Consider the following 26624-nt stretch of genomic DNA (forward strand, 5'->3'; position numbering starts at 1 on the left):
CTCCACTACTAAATTATTTATTTATTTATTTATTTTGAAATAAAATAATAATTCAACTTGAACTGACCTACAACGTTCCTCAAATGGAAAAAACAATAAAAAAAAAATAAACAAACGGTAAAATCTCGGGAGGGGAGAAGGAATGTGGGACCATTACTTTAGTTGAAATCAAAAAAACAATATTAAAAAAGGTAACTTTTTTATTTAAAAAAAAGAGAAAAAAGAATATTAAAAAAGANAAAAAAAAAAAAAAAAAAAAAAAAAAAAACTAGGAGGCGGTTGGCAATGGGTCTCGCTCACAATTGAAAATGGTTCTTTGAAAACAATTTCTAACAAAAGAAAAATAATTTAGAACAATTAACTTAATAATGTAGTTGGCCCTACCAATAGTGGCATGTGTTCGAGCTAAGTTCGAAGCATGCCGAAGTCAGGTAACATCGAGGTTAGCTTCGATCTTGTATGTGCTTGACCAATCAATTGACTTGGTTGTGAATCGATATGGACAATAGTTAGGTAAATTAAAAGTTTAGAGACATAGGTTTTAAAATTTTGATGATATTCATCGAGTAAATTATACTATTTCTTAATTAAAATTTTAATATTTTCTCGGGCTCAATTGAATTCTCGCTTTTGAGCTAGGTGGTAATAAATAGAAAATTTAAAACTAAAAATAATGCACAAAACTTATTGTAAAATAATTGTAATGTAGTTCGTTCGCACACATATATATAACAGCAAAAAGATGAACTTAATTCAAAATTGCATTAAAAAAAGAAAAATAATTACAATAAAAAGAAGTGGCGGCATTTCGAGGTTATTATTGTCAATTAAGCCAAACAAATAGGCTGCAGTTCAACGTCCATAAAATTCAAATGTTTGGTTCGTTGTTAAACCTTACTAGCTTCGGATACGATGGGGAGCCCACATGGAGCGTCTTACGTGGGCCCATGCCACAATTCAATTATTTATTTATTTATTTATTTATTCATTTTATTTTAAACTCGGAGACGTACTCTCGTAACTGCGGCGAATAAAATTATTTAGTGAAAGACCAATCATAGCTTGACAACTGGTGCCACATCCTTCAAACTGCTTACGTGTCACGGTTTCCCAACAAAGCGAGTAGGTGTAGTTTTATCAACACTTCTCATAAACCACTCTCACCTGTAAGCGCGTGTGTATACGCGCCTCGGTCACAATATAACGTTCAAAGAGTGTAAAATTCACATTTAAACGTTATAAAATAAGGTTCAAGGTTAATCAATTTATAACATTTCCTTTTATTTATTTTTATTTTTCTCAAATATTTGGAGTGAAAATAAATTAATTTAAACTTAATTAACGAGTAATTAGTTGAATTATGAAAAATAAATAATAATTAAAAGAGAGAAAAGAAATAATGGAAATGATTGAATGAAATATCTTTTGAAAACTTTAAATAAGCTTCACATGGGGAGGGGAAATGGTGCATGTACTGTTCATATATCTATACTATATGATTGTATTAAATTTCAAAACTTTATATTAACTTTATATGCTTCATGAAATGAACTGTGCAAACTCATGACTTTAGTGAGCCCACTTCATTTTCAACACCAAGAGAAAAAAAATAAAAAATAAAATAAAAATCACACGCGTCATCATCACATTGGCCATTTCATAAGCTTTTCTTTTTTCCTCTTAGGTACAGCAATTTTATATTCCCTCCCCCCCTTCACTTACACTTATTTCTTGCATGTGATTCTTGATGGTGAGTTATCATCAAGATGCAAAAATGTGGGGAAGTTTTATGATTATGTTAAATTAAGTCGATTTTTAATTTAGTCCCTATCCATTAGTTTAATTTCAATATGGTCCTTATAAACTAAAAATTGGAGAATGAATCGAACCTTTTAATTATGATAATTAGAGTTTTAGACTAGATAATTATATTTTACGATATGATTTGAACTTAAAATATTAATTTAAATATTGTTAAGGTATGATAATTAGTATTAACAAGAGTAAAGTAATAATAAACGTCACACTCTCTTAAAATAATATAATTATTTTGCCTTTGACATCATACCATAAACTTTTTTTATAATTCAATTTCCTCTCAAATATTATTATATATAATTAGTGTAAATCCAAGAAAGATTTGTGTAACTTTTTACCTATTTTAAGATAAATTTTAGGGTATACAGATTCTATATTCCTTATATTCATCTGTATGTTACATTAATAACTAAAATCTCATAAAACTCAAATATAAAACATTTGCAAGTCACAACGCACCACCCACATCAGTTACAAACGTCAAATATTCTTAATCTTCATAATAATTTTAAAAGTAGAGTAGAGTTGGATTGAATTGTTACTCTATTCTCAGGTTAGTCACGTTGGTTGGGTTAATTCGACCAACAAAATGTCTATCTTGAGTTTGGAGACGATATAAAGACCTATAGATTCTAAATTTTATCCTAGATTCTCACTCGAACCCACTTTTCAAACACTTAAAAAATGTAGAATTTTAAAAGAAAAAATATATTTAAAAAATAAAGGAGGCTACATTTTTAAAAATTTTAATCTAAATATAATTCTTTTATTAAATTCCCCACTTCCCACCATATGTCTCCTCAGATCCCACAAACATATTAAAAATAAATAAATAAAATAAAAAAGATTACCAAACCCATCTCTTTAATAATATCAATCTGTTCATCCATTCAACTTTTGGAGGTTAACTTTAAGCCTTGCAAATTAAGGATTCCCAATTATTTTTTATTACAAAAAAACCCCAAATTTATATGAAATTAACAAAGCTAAAGCAATCCATCATTATAATCATTCTAATTTTTGGCTGTCAACAAGATTTAGAAAAATAAATAAATAAATATATTGAATAAATTAGAAGGCCTAAACCTCATTTAATTAATTATATAACCAAATCTAAATCCCCCCAGTTGTCTACATTCAAAATAAAAAAAAAAATTAAAATATTAAATTCCACCATAATTTATATTATTTATAATATGCACATTATTATTATTATTATTATTATTATTATTTTAATAAAAAAAAATCAATGGAAAAAAAAAAAACAAATTAAGAAGAAGAAGAAAAAAAAAGAATATTGGTGGGGGCAGCCTGCATTTTCAAGGAATGATGAAAGCATCCCACTCCTTTAACACATCATGAGAGGGAGGAAAATAAAAAAATAAAAAAATAAAAAAATAAAAAAATAAAAAATAAAAAACATAAATAAATAAATAAAGAGACCCTTCTCCTTTTGCTCCTCTAATTATGCTCTCTTTCTTTCTTTATGTTGTTATGATTTATGAATTTTCATTTTGTGTAAGCGAAGTTTAGCATCTTAGAGATATGATCGTTTAGTGCAAAATTTATAAGCCACTACGAACTACATATCTATGTGTTTAGGTAACGGTACTATGTCCCTCGTGAAGAAAAGTTTGTGTATATGTTGTTTAATGTTGCTGTATGGAGACGATTTTAGGGTTTGCAAATTAAGCTCTAATCGTGAATTGGATATAGTTGTTGATGATATGAATAACATTATAGAACTAACTGTATTTTATGGGGATGATTAAGGGGTTTGCTCGTTAATTTCCTTTTAGTGAACCTAGTAGGTTGGCAGAGACTTGGTAGAACGAGGGTAGAATAGTAAAAATGCATGAACCTAAGTGAGTGCGGTTAAGAGGGTTTCCAATCACTTTATGATCATGATCTTGCTGGAATAAGAGCAAGAGACTGCATAGATAGATGATGGTTGGCTTGATTGAGGGTCGCATCCTCCTTTATATTGCTTGCTTTATGGGGTTTATTAGGAGGATGTCAATTAAACACTTCTAGAGAATTTGTGAATAATGTCCATAACATTACGATGAGAACTATAGATTGGAAGATGAACGCCAACGTTGTGCTTCGAGGGCCTACTAGCAATAGGTCTATGATAATGACAACAAAGTTCACAATGACAATGATGACGGCCGTAAGAGGAGACTAGTGGAACACCTAATCAAGAACCCTAAGAACTAAGTACGAAAACCGAAGGCTCAAATAGGGTTAAATAAACATAACTTATGGCTTCCATACCATGTCCCTAAGTTGAACTTAGGAGAACTAAGTAAACCTAGGGCATAACTCGAGAAGGGCTTGTAACATAGGAACGAACTCCTAAGTATGAATAAGACTCCGAATGAGACAAACAAATGAATCTATGACGTAAGACTTAAGAACTAACTAAGAACTTCGAGCAATCCGATCAACTCAATCCAAATCATTGAATTATGAACTTATTTGAATTGAATTATTTGAAAAGTAATTTTTAAAATATATATAAAATTGGGTGAAAATTTTTAATTAAATATTTAAAAATAAACATATATTTTATTTTTATTAAATAAAATTTTAAATAAATGACTGAATTCAACTACCCACAAACGTGACTTCAAGTGACAAGGATTAACTACAACTTTTATAATTATAAAGAATCAAATTAAAATAATATTCAAACCATACAAACTAAATTGGAGATTTAGCTTATTATTATTATTATTATTATTATTATTATTATTATTTATTTTATTTTATGCAAAACCCAAAAACAAGCAATTGAAAGATGTGATTCCCTGACCAACGTGCATTTTTTTCTACAAAATTTTCTTTATTCTTCCAACCTGAAATAAATAAAAAGCACAAATATTTATTCTCCTTTAATTTTTCAAATATATATTTTTAAAAATTATAATTAAAAAAAAACATAATTTAATTAATTCCATGTTTTTGTGAGTAATGTCTTTCTTTCAGAGACAAACAACTTCATTCGGGAAAAACGACACCCCATCTCACTAAATTAAATAGTATTGGCTTTAAGGAATTAATCATTATTAATATTATGACAACTCAACTTCCTCAAACTGAGATAATGTTCTAACTTTGTGTATTTATTTGTTATTTATTTGTATATTTATTTGTATATCCATTGAATTAATAATATATCTATATATGATTCTTATTATAAACATTATTATTATAATTAGATACCTTTTTTTTTGGTAATTTATGTATATTTGTGGTAGGCGTTAAATTTATTATTATTATGGTTTGTCTATCATAACGAGCATAGTTCACTCGTAACTGATATGTATTATGACCCAAAAGAATAAGGGTCTTAAGCCCAACTCAAAGCCCAATTTTGGAATATAATTATATTTAAATGTTTTAAATTTGATTTTATGTCAACAACAGTCGCTTTGGCCGAGTGGTTAAGGCGTGTGCCTGCTAAGTACATGGGGTTTCCCCGCGAGAGTTCGAATCTCTCAGGCGACGATTCTGTTTTTTATTTTTATTTTGATTCAATACTTGGTCAATGATTATTAAACATTAAATATTTGAACGTTACTACAAAGTTTTAAATGTTTGAACGTTACATAGTATTCAATTGCTCGATAAAGAAAAGTTATATTAAATTATAAACTGAATTTCAAATTTCAAATTTTGTATTTAATTGCAATTTTCTAATTTTGTAATTAATATAAGTATTTTATAAATATTTGAATTTATTTCATAATTTGCTAATTTTGTATATTTTTTATAATTATGTTCGAGAAGCATTTTATTTTAATTAAGGAATTAATTAATTATATAATTAATCACTAAATTATACACATTAGATATTGCATAGAGTAACATGGAAAAAAGATAGTCGGTAGTAAAATACTGAAATGAATTTTAAGATAATAAACACCGATATAATATATAATATAAAGTAAATTTTAAATGCATGACAGATTTTTAATATTTGAGTGGGCCCCACAAGTTTTGAAAATGTATCCCTTGCATTAAAATCATGACGTTATTATATGCATTTTTAAATTCAAAAAATATAAAATCTTTTTTAAATACTTCTCAATCATCTTTGACTTTACTGCCCTTTTTTTTTTTTTTTTTTTTTTTTAAAAAAACTTTATTACTTTCCAGCAACTCGACCGTTTTGGTCAGAACGGCCCGTAGGATCCCATCAAATCTACGGTCCAGATCTCTCGACCGTTAAAATTCAAATTCTCTTCTTTCCCCCAAACCCCAATGTTCTGCTTTTTATCATCTAAAGCAAATATTGCCGTTGAATGAACTGTGCCATTCATTTTCCTCAAAACCCCCATGAACAAGCGTCCTTTCTTCTTCATTCCCCACTTCCAAATCCGCCATAGCTTGCAATGGATTCTTAACAATTTTCCTTCTCCTTGATTTTTCTGTTTCTCTTCTGGGTCATAGAAGCTTTCTCGGGAAAATTTACAGGCTCTGATTGTTCGTTTTGACTGAGAAAATGGTGAACAGGGCTTCCTCTCCGTCGTCTTCTCCGGTGAAGATAACTATCTCATCGGGAAGTAAAACAGGCAATGGAATCATATCGATGGGCTTAACGAGTCCGATTTCGCGTGCTTCGATTTCAAATAACCCAAATTCCCCTCTTAGTTGCAGAGGAAACAGAGCCTCTAGCGGCGGAAACCGCCGGTCGAGTGGTGGAAAGTTCGTTTCCATGTCAAAAGATGAGGCGGTTGAAGAAAGTAACTCGGAGTTCGTTACTTACACTGTTCATATTCCTCCAACCCCAGATCACCAGTCGATTTCTGACTCTCAAGCAAGCCTCCCTGAGGAAAATTCAAATATGGGGAAGCCGCAGAGTAGCTTCATTTCTGGTACTCTTTTCACTGGGGGTTTCAATTCGGTGACTCGTGGGCATGTGATTGAGTCACTGGCGAACCCGACTGAGCCAATCAAATTGGGGCTTGTTTGCGGGATGAGAGGCTGTGATGAAAAGGCTTTGAAAGGGAACACGACGGTTCCATGTGATTGTGGGTTCAACATTTGCAGGGATTGTCATTTGGAATGTGTTAGCCATGGAGATGGCCGTTGTCCTGGTTGTAAAGAGAGTTACAGAAGTGTTAGTGATGATGAAGCAGAGGATCAAGCTTTGCCATTGCCTTCAATGGCGGATGCCAAGTTTGACAAAAGGCTGTCTTTGGTGAAATCATTCAAAGCTCAGAATCACCCGCCGGACTTCGATCATGCCCGGTGGCTTTTCGAGACCAAGGGGACATATGGCTATGGAAATGCAGTGTGGCCGAAGGACGGTTACGGGTTTGGCTCTGGAGCAAATGGTTTCGAGCAACCACCCGACTTCGGGGTGAAAAATCGGCGGCCCTTAACCCGGAAAGTCTCTGTTTCTGCTGCCATTCTAAGCCCATACAGGTGATTTTGTATTGATTTGAACTTATGATGTTTAATTTAGTGTGCTCTGTTTCTAAAGGGGTCTGTTTCTTTTGGCAGATTGCTTATTATAATCCGTCTAGTAGCACTTGGATTCTTTCTAACATGGAGAGTTAGACATCCAAATCATGAAGCAATGTGGCTATGGGGAATGTCCATTACTTGTGAACTCTGGTTTGCATTATCTTGGCTATTAGATCAACTTCCAAAGCTCTGTCCTGTAAACAGAGTAACCGACCTCTCTGTTCTCAAGGATCGATTCGAGTCGCCAAATCTCCGAAACCCGAAGGGTCGATCTGATCTTCCGGGAATCGACGTGTTTGTATCAACCGCAGATCCTGAGAAAGAACCACCACTTGTAACAGCCAACACAATTCTCTCAATCCTTGCTGTGGATTACCCTGTGGAGAAACTGGCTTGTTACTTATCAGATGATGGTGGTTCTCTCCTGACATTCGAAGCATTAGCTGAGACAGCCAGCTTTGCAAGAGTGTGGGTTCCGTTCTGTCGAAAGCACGGAATCGAGCCGAGGAATCCCGAGGCTTACTTCGGACAGAAGCGTGACTTTCTTAAGAACAAAGTGAGGCTTGATTTTGTTAGAGAGAGGAGAATGGTGAAGAGAGAGTATGATGAATTCAAGGTGAGGATAAACTCATTGCCAGAGTCTATAAGGAGAAGATCAGATGCTTATAATGCCCATGAAGAACTTAGAGCCAAAATGAAGCAAATGGAAATGGGTAGCAATCCTTCAGAACAAATCAAGATCTCTAAGGCAACTTGGATGTCCGATGGCTCTTACTGGCCTGGAACTTGGGTATCTCCTGATACTGATCACTCAAGAGGAGATCATGCTGGTATAATTCAGGTAAGTTGTTTGATATATCGAACAACGGTTTGCGAAAACTCGAAAGGAAAGCTAAGATGTTTTGTTCATCAACTTGTTGCAGGCTATGCTAGCTCCTTCCAATGCAGAACCAGTTTATGGTTCAAAAGCAGATGGGGAGAATTTGATTGACACAACAGAGGTGGATATCAGATTGCCAATGCTAGTTTATGTGTCTCGTGAGAAGCGGCCGAGGTACGATCACAACAAGAAAGCGGGAGCGATGAATGCTCTTGTTCGAACCAGCGCAATCATGTCGAATGGGCCTTTCATTCTCAATCTCGACTGTGATCACTACATATACAACTCCTTGGCTCTACGAGAAGGGATGTGTTTTATGCTGGACAGGGGCGGTGATCGGATTTGTTATGTTCAGTTCCCGCAAAGATTCGAGGGGATCGACCCGAATGATCGGTATGCGAATCATAATACTGTGTTTTTTGATGTTAGTATGAGAGCTCTTGATGGGTTGCAGGGGCCTATGTATGTGGGGACTGGCTGCATATTCAGGAGGACGGCTTTGTATGGGTTTAGTCCTCCTAGAGCTACAGAGCACCATGGCTGGTTTGGTACTCGAAAAAGTAAGCTGTTACTAAGAAAGTCGAGGGTATCAAAGAAGGAAGACGATGAGATGGCCGCTCCGATCAATGGAGGCAGTCTAGATTGTGACGACGATGATGCAGACATTGAGTCCTTGCTTATGCCGAAGCGATTCGGAAACTCTACTTCTCTGGCTGCATCAATTCCGGTTGCAGAGTTTCAAGGAAGGTTGCTTCAAGAACTACAAAGCAAGGGCAATCAGGGTCGACCGGCTGGTTCTCTTGCCGTGCCCCGGGAACCTTTAGACGCTGCCACCGTTGCTGAGGCCATCAGTGTTATTTCCTGCTTCTATGAAGACAAGACAGAGTGGGGCAAAAGAGTAGGATGGATCTATGGCTCTGTAACAGAGGATGTGGTAACTGGTTATAGAATGCACAACAGAGGTTGGAGATCAGTGTATTGTGTTACCAAGCGCGATGCTTTTCGAGGCACAGCTCCGATCAACTTGACTGACAGGCTTCACCAAGTGCTCCGATGGGCCACGGGATCGGTCGAGATCTTTTTCTCGAGGAACAACGCCTTGTTTGCGACACGTAGAATGAAGTTCTTGCAAAGAGTAGCATACTTCAATGTTGGGATGTACCCTTTCACTTCCTTCTTCCTCCTTGTCTACTGCTTCTTGCCTGCAGTTTCTCTGTTTTCAGGGCAGTTCATAGTCCAATCCCTCAGTGTGACATTCCTAATCTTCCTACTAGCCATCACAATCACATTGTGCTTACTCGCCATCCTCGAGATCAAGTGGTCGGGCATTACAATCCACGATTGGTGGCGAAACGAGCAATTCTGGCTAATTGGCGGGACAAGCGCCCACCCAGCCGCCGTGCTACAAGGCCTGCTGAAAGTCATAGCAGGAGTAGATATCTCATTCACATTGACATCCAAATCAGCCACACCGGAGGACGGAGATGACGAATTCGCAGACCTATACGTCGTGAAGTGGAGCTTTCTGATGATCCCTCCGATCACAATCATGCTGGTGAACATGATAGCCATTGCAGTGGGAGTTGCAAAGACATTGTACAGTCCATTTCCAGAATGGAGCAAGCTCGTGGGGGGAGTGTTCTTCAGCTTCTGGGTTCTGTGTCATCTCTACCCATTTGCCAAAGGGCTGATGGGGCGCCGCGGCCGAGTCCCGACGATAGTCTATGTATGGTCGGGGCTTCTATCGATCATAATTTCGCTGCTATGGGTCTACATTAGTCCTCCATCTGGGGTACAAGATCGTATGAAGTTTCAGTTCCCTTGAATATTGAAATTAGGAAATGGGAATCTCCTCAATTTCCTGTTGTTATTGTGGGAAGTAGTAGTAGTAAGTATAGATAGATTGTGTGGCTTATTGTGTTTAGGGTTGTTTGTGGGGGTTAATGCCATGGATGTTGGTAAGAATTCTTTTGTAATTTTTTTTACTTGCTATATAATTCAAACTATTCCCGGTTAATATTTGTTTTTTACTACCCCAAATTACTTAGTAATATTATTACACACTCCATTTTATCAAGAGACAAAAAAGAAACAAGAAACGCAAAATACAACCATTTACTACTCCAATTAAATTTTCTGATTGTGAAATATAATTACGAAAATAAAACCATTTTCGTATTATTTGTTCTTGCTGATGAGGAGGATACTTACTCTCTCCTTTAATCCTCCTCCGACAGGTCGCCGCCATCGCCTACCTCTGAAACGTCATAAATTTCATCCAAGGCGATGGGGAAATGGGCGTCCAATGATGGGTGAACTTAGCCAGCAATGGGGAAAGGGTGAAGTTGTGATGTTCCCCTGTGTTTTGATTCGTCTTAACCAATTCTTTTCTGCAACAATTTCCTTTTTTTCTCTCCTTTAACCTCTTCTCTCGTTTAAGTTTCATCATATCAGTCCCACTCTCACTCTTCTGCAATCTGAAAGAACAAAAAATAATAATAATAATAATAAAATAAAAAATAAAAAAAGAACAGAACAACAAAACTAATGTTTTAAAATTTGTCATCGCAAGAAAGAAACTTGCATTATTCGGGGTTTGGTGGGAAAGGGGATGAGGTAAGAAAATCCGTGTGGTTGGTTAAGTGTGGAGCAAAACAGGAATGGCATCTCTTCGTCTTGAAGGAGTCATCCCTGTCTGAGAGAACATTGTTTGGTTGGGGACGAGAAAAACCAGCTAAGGATGTTCAAACGCATGACTAAACTAGGCATGTTTTGTGTAACTTTTTAAGAAAAATTCATCACTACTTCACACAGATATATATTCCCACCCACCAATAAGTGGGAGAGGCACCACCCCTCACCGCTTAATCCACGAAGCAGATAAAAATAAAGTATCATATCAAAATCCAATAGTTTATCCAAAGAACAATTGAAGGATTTCCTCTTATTCACCGAGGGGGAAGTAGGAGTTCTACCAGCAGCGCCCGTCGCGGTTGACCCATCATCATCTCGCGTCGCGTCCTCTCTCGGATTGGGAGGCTGAAACATACCTTATACAATCCCTAGAACAAATAATGGAATGATAATCCAATGACGACTTACTAGAAAAAATTGGCTGCTACAATATTATTGTCATGGAAGAGGCCTGATGGAGGAAATGGTGCAAATAATTGCTGCGACGTTAGTTGTTTTTGGACTTGGAAACAGATAGAGGCGTTTTAGATCTTGAGATAAAGAAAATAGTTGATTCAGATATGAAACAATTCAAATCTGGAGAAGAAAGGGGGACATATTTCATTATTNTTTGTTAGGTTAAATTATTCCTACGTTTAAAATTGAATTACTGAATTGAGTAAAGTAACAATGATTTCCCCCCAAAAATAATACCACACCTAAAATATTTGTATGAGATGGCTATTTTATGAATTGAGATGCAAAATTTCGAATTATAATACTCCAATGGCTTAATAGAGATTTACCCTTTTCTCAATTATCTAACTTGTGCTCAACTATTATACCAAGAGGACTCTTACTACTCCTTAGCTACCTTTTATCTATTTCATCCCCAATCCATAATGCTACATTAGAATTCTATCCTGATCTAAACGTCGCACTCTCTGATTGGAAGGATTATAACAAAAGGCTAATCAACATTTACTTGAATCTATTGTTAGTGTTACTTCATTTACTAGTTAGACAAACGTGAAACTTCTAACTAGTTATAGACACCCGTCTACCTTCCAAGACGCTCTATAATAGTCTTCCCTCTTTCTCGCTATCTCCATTCTAGCATTGTGCTCTCCTCTCTTTAGAAGGTTTAAATTCATAAGAACACGAAATTCTTTGGTTGACAAGGTTTGATGGGAGACTGAACACTCAGAATTGTCTCCAAGGACTCTTCTTTTGTTTTGCAGCCACAATGGTGGGTTCTTTGCAAGAAGTAAAAGGACCTCAATAATCTTATGTGAGATTGCTCGTTTGTTTTCCATTTTTGGAGTCAATTTTTCCAAGACATTCGGGTTTGATTTGGTTCATAATAGAGCGAAGAAGTGCACCTAAACCCTTCTTTCCACGACGAAGAGTTTTGTGGAAAAGTTTTTTCCTCCATTACATGAGACATTTGACTTGAGAGGAATACTAGGAACTTTAGAGTGTTTGAGAAGTCTAGGGAGGATCTTTGGGATTGGTTAGATTTAACTTGTCTTTATGAACGTTTGATGATCAAACTTCTTGTAGTTACCAACTTGGTGAATTAGCTTTGGAGTTGTTGGTGGGTTTGTGTTTTAGCATACTTGTGTACATTCTTCAATTTCTCATAATAAAAACCCAGTTTCTAATAAAAGAACGACAAAAAAAAAAAAAGAATCAATCGATATATGCATAATCAATTTACTAACTATTAATGCCAAAAAAGTTAATAATCGTGAAGCCACCCAAGACAATCGTTATTCACATGATCAGAAGCTAAAAGACATGAAAGATAAACTGGATCCACCTAGAAAACCATTGCTTCACCTAATGACACAAAATAATCTTATTTTACTAACTAGTTTGAAAACCCACCATTTTCATTATTTAAAAATATATAAAACAAAAAGATTTTATACACACATATACAGCTATTACCTCCATATCCTCCACAAGTTCCGAAGATTCCTTTAAATTGTAGATGCAAAGATGCTCCCATCACATTTATGGGCGATAAATAGGTTCTAATCAAATGGCCATGCTTCACTTAGACCAGGCCTGAAAGTGAGGGAAGANAAAAAAAAAAAACTAATTAAGCCAGAGAATAGTAGAATTTTTGGTCCCCCCATTTCAAGATCAACTCCATGGCTATTACTAGCTGTAAAGGGATCCGAAGTCTACTCTTCCCAACACCATCCATTTTCTTCTTTTTCCCCCACTACTAGCCGTCCATTATGGGATATAGATTTCTCCGACGGCTGTGATTGTGATTATCTTTTGTTTTTCTCCGAAAGCATATCTATTGCAACAAAAAGAAAACGGGCCAAAGAAAAGAACATTAAGATATATCTGTCTTAAAATAAGCACAAGAAACAGCCTGGCATGACGGCACAAGCAAGAAGACTTACAAGGGAGGAAAGGTAGAGATGTTTGCCCCCATCCACAATTCAAAGACAAAGCAGAAAAGACTAAAATAAGAAAACTATTCTCACAGTGAAGTTCAATCCAATCATGGAGAAAAGTACTTAAATTACATTTGTAATTTAACAACCATGTTGCAATATCAACTTCAAATAAAATATTATATAGTATAGTACGAGCTATTCTGTATAGAATTAATATTATACTATTAGTAAAGTTTACCCAATGTGGCCAGCCACATAAGAAGCCCAGGCAACAAACGGTCCCCACACATATAACAATGGGACACATATGGGTCCCTCAGCCTACATGCTGTTCTATCTTTAAATTCCTCAACTTCTTCCTTTCTAAGCGACAAAAGAGTATTAATGTCGAAATGGATGGATAAATCTGATACTTCCACATACTTCTGCTAACATTTTGAGCAAAAGAAATAGAAATACAGCATATAAATTTTGGGAGAATCAACTTGAGCATAGCTCTATATTTAGAGCTCAGGAACATTTATTTCATAAACTAAAAGTTTCAATCTACGCTCCATAATTGTAATGCTATATTCTAAAGAGAGATAATAAGAAAAAAAATGGGAGGGACTAAAGAAAAACAAATGGAGGTGTGACCCCACCCGTGTGGTAAGGCCAGGAAAGGACATTGAACCAATGGGTAGTTAACAAGTCACCAGCACCTGCCACCGAATCCGCTTCTTTAACTCAAAAGAGTCCATGGACTTTACTTCTTATAAAAAAAAAAGAAAACCTTTAAGATTCTTCCAATACTACAATTTGGTCCTCCAGCTGGCACACATTGGAGTATTATAGAAACAGCCACTCGGTCCCTTTTGTCCACTATTGGCAATAAGGGATAACTTCTTAATAATTTATGTACACTAGCATAACGCCTAAACCCACATGCCCCCAATATTTTCTTGATGCCCATCTTCCTACTCTCAAAACGTAGACCACACTTTCTGACCTAAGCAATAAACAGATATTTAGGATGAAGAAGTTCTAAATATGCTTAAAACCTGAGAATTCAGTTCCAATTTGAACAGAAAAGCCTTGAGAAAAGTGATGCATATCTGTAGAGTTATGTGTTCTGGTGCATCAATAAAAGCAACTCTTGAAATAAGTTAAAAGTGAGAGAAATATGGAATGGTAACCGTACCTTTTAATAAGAAGAGGAGTTCCCCAGGGCGAAATATGTTGTTTAAATGGAGCCAGAACGCTAGAACGCTGCAGAAAATAATCTGTGTTGGACCTGCAAGGAAATTCCATATCTACAAACGACTTGTTTACTTCAGGCAAGACCACCGTGTGAAGGATTGGATGGCTACACTTGATATATAATCATTCTAAACTGGCAAAAGCTTAAAGGAGCAGGAAATACAATTGCTTTATCGACAATTTCAATACACGGAACACCATCATCAAGTATCCATTCATAAAAGAACGCAAAGTCTGTACAAACAAATCGAATGGCCCGTTTTTTCCCTTTTTATTTTCAGACCCAGGAAAAATCGTAAAATAGGATACACATCGCCTGGAAGATGGAGTTAGAAGAAGAAGCACAAAGTAACTGGAGAGAGACGGAAAAACAACGAGAAATAGGACTAAAATTGGAAAATTTATCAAAAAAGTCAAAAAAAGTCCTGCAGGGAAATTTACCGGCGACCTCATATATCCTCTGAGATTTCACAAGGAGTATCCGTACAAATCGTATGGTGACCATAGGGAGTCCAGTGGACATGGTTGTTTAGAGTCCAACCTAAGCCATGGCTTCCCACTGCCGGACCAATGCAAGAGGCTCGTCGGACCCGGGTGGAGGTCACGGCAGCTGCCTCTGACGCTATCACCTCCTAAACCATGCTGGTTCCATCGGTGTTCGATGGTCGCCACGTTGCCCGCGAAAACCAACAGGTACGGCGGCAGTGACCCAAGTTCATAGATGCGATTACTCTTCTGAAGCTTCATCCACGATTCAATCTTCTCCGTGTACCCACTAGCCCTCCACTTAACCAAATCTATGACCATAACGCCGGTGTTGAAGTAACATGGTTTTCTTCCAGCAAATGTCCCGAAAAGTCTCTCATCAGACCAGAAACGCGCTGTGAAATACTTGCTAAAATTGGCATGGCAGTACTCAGGAGCTCCGATTGTCCACTCACCCAAACTCGTCGTCCATAGCTTTCGGATATCATCTACCACAATAAGATCAGAATCCAGGTAAATTACCTTCTTCACACAGGACTCGAGCAACCCAGCCAAGTAATTTCTAGCATAATTAAGTGGCTGCTCCAGCGCTTGCCTGACCGAAGTGGAGATAAGATCGCGGACAATCTCCGGATCGAAATAGTACACTTTAAATTTCAACTGAGGGAAGGTGGATCGAACGAAGTCCTCGAGACTTGTATCCGAAACGAGAAAATGAAAGAAAACACTGTCTGGACATTGCGAGTTTCGAAGAATCGAATTGACGGCCGCAACTGAGCCACGAAGGTACTCCACATCAAGCGTAATGGCAACATGAACCAAATTCGGATCGCACACACCAAACTTCCCAGAATATTTCGAGTCACCGCCACCGCATTGACCGGCATTGCGAAATGTAGATGCCTTTCGGAAGGAGAATCTGTTCAACGATCTGGAAGAGGCAGTATCAAGAGGCAAACGAAGGTAAAAATCAAGATGAGAGGATCGAATGGCTTCAGCCGGAGGAAACGATTGCAAAGCCGGAGCAAGCACAATCATCACCATTGCTGCGGAGAAAACCCCCGATACTGTCATCAACCAAAGCATATTCACCCTGTATACCTCGTTCTTCTTTTTCTTCTTCCACTACAAACCAAATCGATCTACCAAAATCGACAAAAAAAGAACACGTTCCAAGGAACGCTAGGGTTCCTTTAACGTCCTCCAGAGCTCTCAAGAAATCAATACATCAAAGAAAACAACAACAACAAATATAAGCCCTAAACGAGATCTAATCAATTTTTCCCTCCCCGCAAGTACGTAAAAGCGAAAACGTATGCCGTGGGAACAAAGCAAGCAGAGAGGAGAAAAAGGCAAAAGAAGAAAAAGAAGATGATGATGGCAACGCTGTAGCGGATAGCAATGAAGAAAAATCGGACCTCAAAAGAAACGCCGATAGAGGATTTCACCGGCGGCCGATCTGCAGGAGGATTCTCTCTCTTCTTCTCCTCCTCCTCCTCCTATTACTCTGTCGGTTGCAGAGCAATGGAAGAAGACAAAGCTGCAGACGCACAAAGTGGTCGAGTGAATGGACCTTTTCCATTTCAAATCCCCACATTGGCCTAAATATTAATTATTAAAGTCTTTGGGGTTACAGGGTCAATTGCTACATTTGTTATTTCATTATTATGGAAAGTTGGTGGGCCAAAATGTAAATAAAAAAAATAATATATCTTCATTTTTCTCTCCCTCATCCATAATTATAAAACAAAAATTTTAAATATTTCATTAAAAATGTTTTAGAAAATAAAAATTTATGAATATTAGTTGAGATGGATAGTTACATTTAATTATTTCTTCAGAACCACCTTTCATCTAAATATAATTCAATTAGTTAAGATATATATTTTCATAATTAAATATTTAATTTTTTTTTCTCTATATCGGTCTATTCACAAAAAGAATAACGTTTCCACTAAGAATAACGTTTCCACTAATTTTCTCGGGTCAACTCTCTATACTACATCATTATGAACTTGTACTTTTTTTTTTTTGTATAATTACACTTACCATCTGTGATTTATTTGTATGGTATTTAATTAATATTTACATTTTTTCTCGTTCTTTTAACCATTAAAAATAAAAAATAGTTAAAAGTTAAGATTTTCAAATATTTCGTGATTAATTAAATATAAAACGAAGCAAAATTTCTCTGTTTTAACTCAATTCGAACTCTATCCTATTTTTTAAAAAATTAAGAATATTTGAATTTGTAACTGATCTTAACGATATGTTGTGATGGTAAACATTTGATATTTGAAGTTTATGAAATTTTAGTTATAAATATGATTTTTTTTAATAAATAAAAGAAAAAAACAACATGATAATCTAACTCAATTCGCAAATAGACGGTTAGCATGTGTAACCGTTCAAACCCACCATATTATCTGCTTTGGCCCATTACTTATCGTCGTCAGACTCACAATTTCAAAACGTGTCTACTTGGTAGATATTTCCACACCCTTACAAGGAATGTTTCGTTTCCCTCTCCAACCAATTTAAGATCTCACAATCCACTCCTTTGGAGCCCTAGCGTCCTCACTAACGCACCACCCAGTGTCTAGCTCTGATACTCTTTGTAACAAGTCAAGCCTACCAATAACAGATATTGTCCTTTTGGCCGGTTACGTATCGTCGTCAATCTCATGGTTTTAAAAAGTGTCTACTAGAGAGAAGTTTCTACACCCCTATAGGAATGTTCCATTCCCCTCTCCAATCAATGTGAGATCTCTCAGAATGGATTTATGAATTATATTTCAGTTGCTCGAGCACTAACTCATCTAATCCAAAATGAATAAAGCATTTACACTATCTTATTTTATTATATTTCTATCACATATTATGCTTTAATGTTGAAAATTAATAAAGTGTTGGTAGTCTTAATGTGTGTTGATGCTTTGTTTGATAATCAAGGGGGAAAGAACATTAATCTCATGATGATGAGCAATGAAGGGAGTTCCTTTGAGAAGGTTCATCCCCAAAGTGAAAGATGTTGTTTGGAGACGAACCAATGTGGAAGCTGATGGGCATGTGGCACCCAAGTAAAGAAGGGGTCATCAGGTGCCAGAATGTCGAACCCGAAGTGTGGGTGAAGATGAAGAAGTTAGCTCGGGTTTCTTGCTGACCTAATAACATTCCTACGTGTCCTCGTAACGAACCATAATGATAATTAAGGAATGGAATATATGTAATTTTTGTAATATAATATTAGAAAATAAAAAAGAAATATATTTTCTAAGAATTTGTTATGGCATCACGATCTTGTGTGACATGTCTTGTAGCAGTTACATTCATTTAATCTTCAATGTGGACAATAGTAAGAGACAGCCTTTACCGAATAAAGCGACTACTCACCTGTCCTTACACTAATAATAATAATAATTTTTTTTTAAAATTAAATCTAGGTATTAAAGAAAATATTTTAAATGTTTTTTTAAAAAAATTAAAAGTTAATTATTTTTTATTATTTTTGAAATTTTCAAAAAGTATACCAAAACTGAAAAGGTTCTCGAGTTCCTTTTTAAGAATATAATAAAAAGGTCGAATTTATTAGGCTTGAAATAAAATTAATTATCGTATTTATAAATTTGTTATTCTAAAAAATAATTTATAAATATGGGAAATATATTTTGTGATATCTCACGTTGATTGGAGAGGAGAACGAAACACTCTTTATAAGGGTAGGGAAACATTTTACTTGCCGACCCGTTTTAAAGCTTTTCGAAGAAGCCTGAAAAGGGAAAGCCCAAAAAGGACAATATCTTGTAGCACGGTGAACTTGGGCTGTTACATTATATCTATATAATTTATACAATTTCTTTTTATAAATATTTTAACGTTCAGAATTATTGATATAATTTGTGCGTAAAAGGATGAAAAATGGCATATAATGAGAAAATTAGGTCAAAAATCCTGTTGAAGTAGTAATTTGGGCGTAAAAGGATGAAAAATGGCACATAATGAGAAAATTAGGGCAAAGATCGTGATGAAGTAGTCAAATCTCTTGAACATGTCAAAATTCCTCGAATCGATTAAAATTTGAGTAATCGTTGACTGTTGACTAGTTTGGCTGAACTATCTTGAACGTGAATTGAACCACATCATGACCCGACTCAAATTTCTTTTTCGTCGCATGGACCGTCGTGTTTTGAGCTTTCTTTCCGGTTGTCAAACGATGTACTTGTGACATTCACAATGATTCAACTCACGACAAATGAGAACTGTTGGAACCTTGGAGACAGGACTGCCAATGACGATGACGATGAATTTTAAATGATCGACGGTGAGTGACAATGTAACGAATCGCTTTTCTAGAGACCCGAGCTACAAACCGTTACTTACTGACGTGAAATATTTCAAAATTGTACATGTACTTAAGGAAAAATTAGATTTAAAAACACAACGTTCAAAGTACACAATTATATATTGACAACTACAATTATGCACAATCCAAAACATGACATAGATAGTTTATAAAGTCTAGAAGTACAAAAATCAAAAGTTGATAAAACTATAAAAAAGGAGTAGAAGACACCAACCTACCCTGAATCTCCATAGCTCCTAGCACGTGAGTGCCTCCACTTTGACTGCTCCATCAAGCCTCGTCTTAAAAATTTAAGATAACATGAATGAATATATAAAATATACTTAGTAAGTAGCGTGTTGGTTGTTCTTAGTTCATTATTAAGTTGTATCGATCTTAGTTCGTTCACTCGGTGTCTTATTCTCGTTTGAGAGTTCATTCTCAAGTATGAGTTCTTCGTAGGCTACACCCTAGGTTTACACTAATTCTACCCAAGCTCAACTTAGGGTATTTTAGTGGAAGCTAGTTCAATTTCTTGATTCTTGATCCTATCTGGACCTTCCGCCCTCGTAATTTTCTTGAGTTCTTTAAGTCTTCTAATTAGTCATTTACGCTAGTCTCTTTCACCATCACTATAGTTCTTGACCTAAATCGTAGGTTCTCGACGTGCGACCTCCATATCAGTGTCATAAGATTCATGCATTCTAAGATACGATCAACTCTCAAGGGTATTGCTATGGACTCATGTCGCGTGCACAAGTTCACTAAAAGGAATCTAACTGACAAAATTTCTTGTAATCCCGTACAACCATACAACATAAAACATCATAGGTTAGTTCTATAGTTATCCAAACCTCTGACAATCGAGTCAAGTTTACAAATAAGGGTTAGTTAACGAACTCCTAATCGTCCACATATAACCGCTAACTCACATGTATGAACAATAACCAAAAGTCTCAAGATCGACCAACTCTAAGGTACAACTGTGGACCTCTATCGCTCATGACAGATTCATTAAATGAAAGCTAATAAAAAAATTTCCTAAATAGCCCCATAGAATACAGTCATATACCAACTCCAAGGTACAACTATGGACTTCAGTTCTATAGTTATCTAAACACCTGACAATCGAGTCAAGTTTACAATTAAGGGTTAGTTGGTGGATCCTTAATGGTTCCCATATAACCGCTAAAATCACATACATATACAATAAAGACATGACATATCAACTTAAACATGAATACTCAATAATAATTTCAAATCCATACATTTCATAGCTCGTTCATACTTTTCTTTAAAAAAAACATGCACAATAACATTCAACATGTCTTTGACTTCATGTTATTGTTAATAAAACGTGTAATAATCCTATGATTTTAAAATTTAAATCAAGCCTATGAATTTCCTCAACAATTCATTTACAGAAGAAGTAAGATTTCTCGATCATAAGTATTGTCCTTCAACTGTATTATTCACAATTATAATACATTATCCTTTGCATAAATTCTAGAAAATAAACACCAATATTCAAATTTTATTTGCCGTATGAGAACTTCTTAGAAGTTTCTCAACATTAACCAAGGCAATGTCTCAACACGTCTTCAAAGTTGGAGTAATTTCCTAGCAAATTCAAATACAAATAATAATAATAATAATAATAATAACAATAAATTATTATTATTATTATAGAATAGCTTAATTTTAAATGTCACAATTATATGAATTATTATTATATTCGTGTATTAATTCTAACTATTATATCATTTCAATTATATGCTCAATAAATTATAAAATATACATACGACATAAATCAATAAAAATTGTAAGATTTATTTAATTTTTTGAATTAAATTTGATTAAATTAAAAATTTATAGTTGAAATTGATATAATAATAATAATTATTATTATTAAAAAAAAAAAAAAAGAGGTTGATTTACACTCACCTTCCAGCCTTGGAGTTCCCTTCTCTGAAATTACAGACCCAACAATTGAACAATTTCTCACACACCTTCAATCATTTCAACCCATTTTGGATCATTATATAAACCCCTTCTTTAATTTCATTTCTTCACATTATTATTCCCTCTCCATCTCCATCAATGTCCTGCACTAAATGGGATGCTGCTCGCAGAGCAATGAAATTCCTACGCCGGTGGAAAATTCACACCCACCGCCGCTGCCGTCGCTCCTTTCCGGTGGATTTCTGTCACGTGTGGCGGTTCATCAAGCGACTCATTCACCCAACCCCAACGCCTCTCCGCCCATATTCTGCAGAGCGTCAATTCTCCTTCAATGACAACCCCATTGTTCACCTGAAATTGCATCGCCTTCCGCCGCCGTCGCCGCCGTGTGATTATGAAGCGGAGGAGGAAGAGGAAGAAGAAGGGATTGATTCGAAGGCGGAGAAGTTTATTAAAATGTTTTACGAGGAAATGAGGTTGCAGAGTCAGGTGTCGTATTTGCCGTTGGATTGGTTTTCTGACGCTGATGAGTCACCGTCGGATCAATATTTTGTTTTATCTTAACTATTTATTAGTTATATTTTAATTAATTTTTAATATTACTTTTAATGAATGTTTTCGGAAGAATGTATTTAAATAATACTAATTTCAATTTTGAAATAAAATAAAAGAAAAGCGGTTTTTGGGAAAGCTCCAAACAGGGCCCCGAAAAGGAAAAACCAAAGAAGAGCGTACTATTATCCTTCTTCATCAACGATCCTAAACTGGTTGCGGTGATTCCAGTTTCCATAAATTGCCAACATTATCCTCTTTCTCAATCTAAATGATCGTCGATTTTGTACTTTTTCCTTCAATTTCTTGCTTGGAGAACTGTTGAAATTCCCCTGATGGGCGTTGAATCGAACTCCGCGCCGCCGCCGCCGCCGCCGCCGCCGCCGCCGTCGTCGTCGTCGTCTTCTACGCCATCGCCGAGCGGGAAGAGGGCTAGAGATCCCGACGATGAAGTTTATCTCGACAATTTTCACTCTCACAAGCGCTACCTAAGTGAGGTACCCCTTGTGTGCCCTTAATTTATTGTTAGGGCATCTGAAACTTCTTTGCCTTAAGACATTTTGTTTTGATCCAGAAAAGCTATTGGTTTGTAGGTTGAACTTGAAATTTCAGCGTTTAGGGTATGAGTCTTTGTGGCATTTCTTAATTTGGGTCGATTATGCTCTTTCAGTTTTGCGTCATTCCTGTGTCTGCCTTTCTGGGTGCAAAATTCCCTCCTAACGTATATCCTTTCGTTGTTAATGATCTTGCACAGATAATGGCTTCTAGTTTGAATGGATTGACGGTTGGGGACCCTCTTTCAGAGAATCTCATGGATTCCCCTGCTAGGTCAGAGTCCATGCTTTATCTAAGGTAATGGAATTTGTTCCAATAAAGTTTAACTGATTTACTTTTAGATTGTCTTGTATACGAACGAGAATTTTAATACATAGAAGTTTACAAGCTCTTGTGCTGTATAAGATTACGGAAACAAATGGATGTTACTGGAAGGAATTGAAATTCTCCAATGTAACAAATCTTGTACTTTTGAAATGCGTCTGAAATGCCATTATGGGTCGGGATTTCTGAAACAAAATTCTCTTGATTCCTTTGCTTAGTATTCTCAAGATGTAGTTTTCCTAAAAAACTATGAATTTCCTTTACACTGCAAATAAAAAGTTACCGAGTTTATCCAGAAAGTTCGAATCTGACATTTAATTTCAAAATGTAATTGGCTCAACAAAACGCACAGTTCAAAACTTCGAAGTACCCTTCCCGGATTCTTGTAGGTAGAGGGTATCCTATCTACTTTACATGCCTATTGAATAAGCTTATCGTCGTTACCTATTGATGCTTGTGCTGTTATAACCAAGTAGTAATGATGCACTTGATAGTGTATCCTAGGAACGCGAAGTTTCATGGTTTTAATATGTGAGGGGTATGTACTTCACTTCAGGCAAAAGTTTGATAAATGTTGTTTGGTGTACCATCTTGGTTTGAACGGAGGAGTATTTAGTATTCTTTGTTAAAATCTGATGGCTGAAAAGATGAATAATGTCCACGAGGATGGTTTTCCCTGTTCTTATCTTCTGCCCCATCTTGGAGATTTAAAAATCTTGTCTGATTATTGTTATTTTTTCCTAGAATTGATCATTCATCCTTCTCTCTTAAGTTTAGCTTTGTGCAAATTGTATGTGATAAAGTACTTTCAAATCCTTGGTATGCATGTTAAAATTTTCTTCCACTAATTACATTATAAGAAGAATCTCTCTAGTACATGCGTACCACAACTTGCGTTCATGAGACTTCCAATTTCGTTTTTTTATGTGTTCTTAAGATTTAACGAGGATATAGATTTATCTTTTAAATTTTCATTATAAATCTTTCTGCTCCGTAGAGTTAACTCTACTTGTTTTTTCCTTTTATAATTCAACATTGTGGGATTGATTATTTAAACCCACCTTTAGAACAAGTGTGCAATGTCTTAACGAGTCGAAATATGCTTAAGTTGACATAGAACAAGTGTGCAATGCCTTCGCTTAAGTTGACATAGAACAAATGTGCAATGCCTTAACAAGTCGAAATATGCTTAAAGTTGACATAGAGTCAACTTTATGTCGTTGAAAGTATGTTAGTTTATCTTTATACTTATATAAGGCATAATATGAAACTTTGGTTGGAAAAGAGGTTTATGTTTCAATTTCTCTGTTATGGAAAATCGACTTATATCTCAGCTTGATTGAAATGTAAGGTTAGGGGACTTTTGTATTCCTTCTAATTGTTCAACAAATGGTAGTCTTATGTTCTACATTAAAAATGTTTTATTTCAAAGCTTAAGAGTATTGCTATTCATATTCATTTTTATTTACTCTTTAACAGTGTAAAAGGCCTTCAACTACATTATTTTGTTCTTTGTAAGCCGTATAAATAGTAGTTTATTTTATTTTAATTTTAAACAGTAGTTGGGAAGTGTAACGGAGGAGACTATGATGGACTGGGTTAAAACATTTATTATCTAAAATTGTGATCATCTTTAAAAGTTCGTTAAGTTTTCTAGATCACGAACGACATGCATATCTCTTCTTCTCATCTGTGTTCCACTGTCTAAACTAGTAGCGAAGAGATGCAGTATTCACCTATTCCAACTCTTCTGCAATTTTAGAGCCTCTTACTGCAATCCTTATTCTTTGGTTTAAAACTTTTTCCCTCATTGTATGTTTATTCCTTCCAGTTTGGCCAAATCACATGCATCTCGACTAATTCATTATGTAGAAAATCAATTTCCCACTGCCACCTAGAGCCATGTATTACATTTTGGGTCAGTGTCTCGTTTAATATTGTATGATCCTAAATGATGGTTTTGGGATTTTCCGATTTTAATCTTTTTTTCTTTTTTCTCTAACCCTACATCTCAGGGATGAAATGTCCTGCCAATATTCTCCTATGTCGGAAGATTCAGATGACTGCCGGTTTTGTGAGACATCCACAAACTTATTTCCCTCGCAGTCTGATAGTAGTGTACCTACCAGTCCAGTCTCTCCATACCGATATCAGAGGCCATTCAGTGGGATGACTCCTTCAACAGGTACCAATACTTCACTTGGATGTAATACTGGTCCCGTCACTAGCTTGCAGCCCCATCAACGCGGATCAGATTCTGAGGGTCGTTTCCCATCGTCTCCTAGTGATATATGTCACTCAGCAGATCTGAGAAGGGCTGCGCTCCTGCGCTCGGTGCAAATGAGAGCACAGCCTCATGGCCCATCATCTATGGAGTTGCCATATTGCTCCATGCCTGAACCTGGACCTAATATAGAAGCTGAAGAGCGGTCATGTTCTTTCATAAAATCGTTGGTTGATGAAAGAGTTTACCAACTCGGGGAATGCTCCTCAATGGGAGTGTCCGAACCTGAATATAACGAACAGAAATCATGCAAGGACTTGAACGGGGAAATGAAAGACAGTGAGTCTGGAGGGTAGTAGTAGTAAATGCTCAGCAGAGGAAAAATCTCTTCTAACATAACACATGGAACACATTGCTGGGTGGAACTGTGAAGTGTTTGTTTTTTGGTTCAACCTCCATGGAAATTCTCTTTTTGCATATGCTGCAAAATTGCTTTTGCTTGATTGAGTATGGTTTGGTCTTCTTCTAGGTCCTTTCCCGAGTGTGTGGTGCCTTGTGTGCTATTTTCATTGTCGAGCGAGCTGTTCTTATGAAGCTCGAGTCGAGAAGAGATGTTCATTGTCAAGCTTGTGTGAGAAACTCTGTCTATTTGATTCCTACTCGAGCTCGAGTCGAGAGAAGATGTCTGTCAGAGCTAATTTTCTAGATAAAATGCTGCTGCGGCTTTAGAGGTCACAAGATTGAAGCTGCCAGTGTCCCATTCGTTCCGTATTTATAACGCTGCTATTATTGTCTTCCAAAGAGAAAGCCCAGCCGTATTAAAAGCCCAGCCGTATTAAAAGCCCAGCCGTATTAAAAGCCCAGCCGTATTAAAAGCCCAGCCTTATTAAAAGCCCATATGGATGGGCTTAAATAATTAAGAAAAAAGCAATCTACGAAGGCAGGTAGCTAAATTTAACTACCGATTTTGAAGAACTAAATTAATGGAAACATATCGTAAAAGGTAAACATTTTCTTTTCTTAAAAAAAAAAAAACTAAATTAATGGATACCTACCAAATATTTTACCTGCCAATATAAAATATAAACTAATTAAATATTGAAAATAAATAAAATATATAAAATATAAACTTTTAATAAAATAAAATAATTAATTAATATATTTTTCAAATATTATATTTCAACCTAATCCTAATTTTTATAGAACATTAATATAAAATAAATATTAATAAATGGTTTCAAAGAACATGATTAAAACTTCTCATATTTATTTTTATCCGTCCTTATAATTTTTTGAATTTAGAAAGGTTTATAAATTTATTAGACCTTTTGTTTTCGTAGACGTGAATTTTGTGTATTTTTGTCACACGTTCTCATGTGTTGTTTTTTGGAGTACCAATTAAAAATTTTGTCGTTCGCCCACAAAGATTGACGGTGTTCTTTTTTTTTTCAGAAAAAAACATTCTAAAGTACAATGATTGGAAGTAATAAAACGAACCATTTAATTTTATAATCATAATTTATAATTTAATAGACCCTACACAGTTGTTACATTGTCATCAACTTTTACCTTCGTGAACTTATTTTTAAAAATTTAAAAACTAAAAATAAATATTTTAAAATTTGAGAACCGAACCAAAATTTAAACAATTTTTAAAAAAGATAAATAAGT

At 35.6% G+C, this 26624-nt stretch overlaps 4 protein-coding genes, 1 long non-coding RNA gene and 1 other non-coding gene across 6 annotated transcripts; 4 read left to right on the forward strand and 2 right to left on the reverse strand.

Moving 5' to 3' along the window:
* The first annotated feature begins 5249 nt into the window (after positions 1-5249).
* On the forward strand, positions 5250-5331 carry TRNAS-GCU. The gene has a single exon. It is a non-coding gene; the product is annotated as a tRNA-Ser (tRNA).
* A 776-nt stretch (positions 5332-6107) lies between these two features.
* LOC111789841 (cellulose synthase-like protein D5) lies at positions 6108-10193 on the forward strand. Its single transcript, XM_023670549.1, has 3 exons — positions 6108-7254; positions 7333-8137; positions 8220-10193. Exons 1-3 carry the CDS (start codon positions 6329-6331, stop codon positions 9999-10001), a joined length of 3513 nt encoding a protein of 1170 aa, XP_023526317.1. The 5' UTR covers positions 6108-6328; the 3' UTR covers positions 10002-10193.
* An 80-nt stretch (positions 10194-10273) lies between these two features.
* Positions 10274-12944, reverse strand: LOC111789843. Its single transcript, XR_002814388.1, has 2 exons — positions 12803-12944; positions 10274-10653 (listed from the first exon to the last, which is right to left on the reverse strand). It is a non-coding gene; the product is annotated as an uncharacterized LOC111789843 (long non-coding RNA).
* A 1750-nt stretch (positions 12945-14694) lies between these two features.
* LOC111789842 (probable galacturonosyltransferase-like 7) lies at positions 14695-16585 on the reverse strand. Its single transcript, XM_023670550.1, has one exon. The coding sequence runs from the start codon at positions 16078-16080 to the stop codon at positions 14977-14979; it is 1104 nt and encodes a 367-aa protein (XP_023526318.1). The 5' UTR covers positions 16081-16585; the 3' UTR covers positions 14695-14976.
* Positions 16586-21294: 4709 nt separating this feature from the next.
* LOC111789721 lies at positions 21295-21887 on the forward strand. The gene has a single exon (XM_023670393.1). It carries the CDS (start codon positions 21437-21439, stop codon positions 21860-21862), a length of 426 nt encoding a protein of 141 aa, XP_023526161.1. The 5' UTR covers positions 21295-21436; the 3' UTR covers positions 21863-21887.
* Positions 21888-21990: 103 nt separating this feature from the next.
* Positions 21991-25644, forward strand: LOC111789720. The gene is made up of 3 exons (XM_023670392.1): positions 21991-22347; positions 22605-22702; positions 24745-25644. Exons 1-3 carry the CDS (start codon positions 22186-22188, stop codon positions 25307-25309), a joined length of 825 nt encoding a protein of 274 aa, XP_023526160.1. The 5' UTR covers positions 21991-22185; the 3' UTR covers positions 25310-25644.
* The last annotated feature ends 980 nt before the right edge of the window (positions 25645-26624 follow it).

Source organism: Cucurbita pepo, chromosome LG03, assembly GCF_002806865.2.
Source record: "Cucurbita pepo subsp. pepo cultivar mu-cu-16 chromosome LG03, ASM280686v2, whole genome shotgun sequence".
Taxonomy (NCBI): Eukaryota; Viridiplantae; Streptophyta; class Magnoliopsida; order Cucurbitales; family Cucurbitaceae; genus Cucurbita; species Cucurbita pepo.

Excerpts from the sequence above, each read along its gene's own strand:
- LOC111789841 (XM_023670549.1), top strand. The coding sequence starts at position 6,329 with ATGGTGAACAGGGCTTCCTCTCCGTCGTCTTCTCCGGTGAAGATAACT. Across the intron at positions 7,255-7,332 it reads GCCATTCTAAGCCCATACAG|ATTGCTTATTATAATCCGTC; the intron begins GTGATTTTGTAT and ends TTCTTTTGGCAG. Across the intron at positions 8,138-8,219 it reads ATCATGCTGGTATAATTCAG|GCTATGCTAGCTCCTTCCAA; the intron begins GTAAGTTGTTTG and ends AACTTGTTGCAG.
- LOC111789842 (XM_023670550.1), bottom strand. The coding sequence starts at position 16,080 with ATGCTTTGGTTGATGACAGTATCGGGGGTTTTCTCCGCAGCAATGGTG.
- LOC111789721 (XM_023670393.1), top strand. The coding sequence starts at position 21,437 with ATGTCCTGCACTAAATGGGATGCTGCTCGCAGAGCAATGAAATTCCTA.
- LOC111789720 (XM_023670392.1), top strand. The coding sequence starts at position 22,186 with ATGGGCGTTGAATCGAACTCCGCGCCGCCGCCGCCGCCGCCGCCGCCG. Across the intron at positions 22,348-22,604 it reads ACAAGCGCTACCTAAGTGAG|ATAATGGCTTCTAGTTTGAA; the intron begins GTACCCCTTGTG and ends GATCTTGCACAG. Across the intron at positions 22,703-24,744 it reads GAGTCCATGCTTTATCTAAG|GGATGAAATGTCCTGCCAAT; the intron begins GTAATGGAATTT and ends CCTACATCTCAG.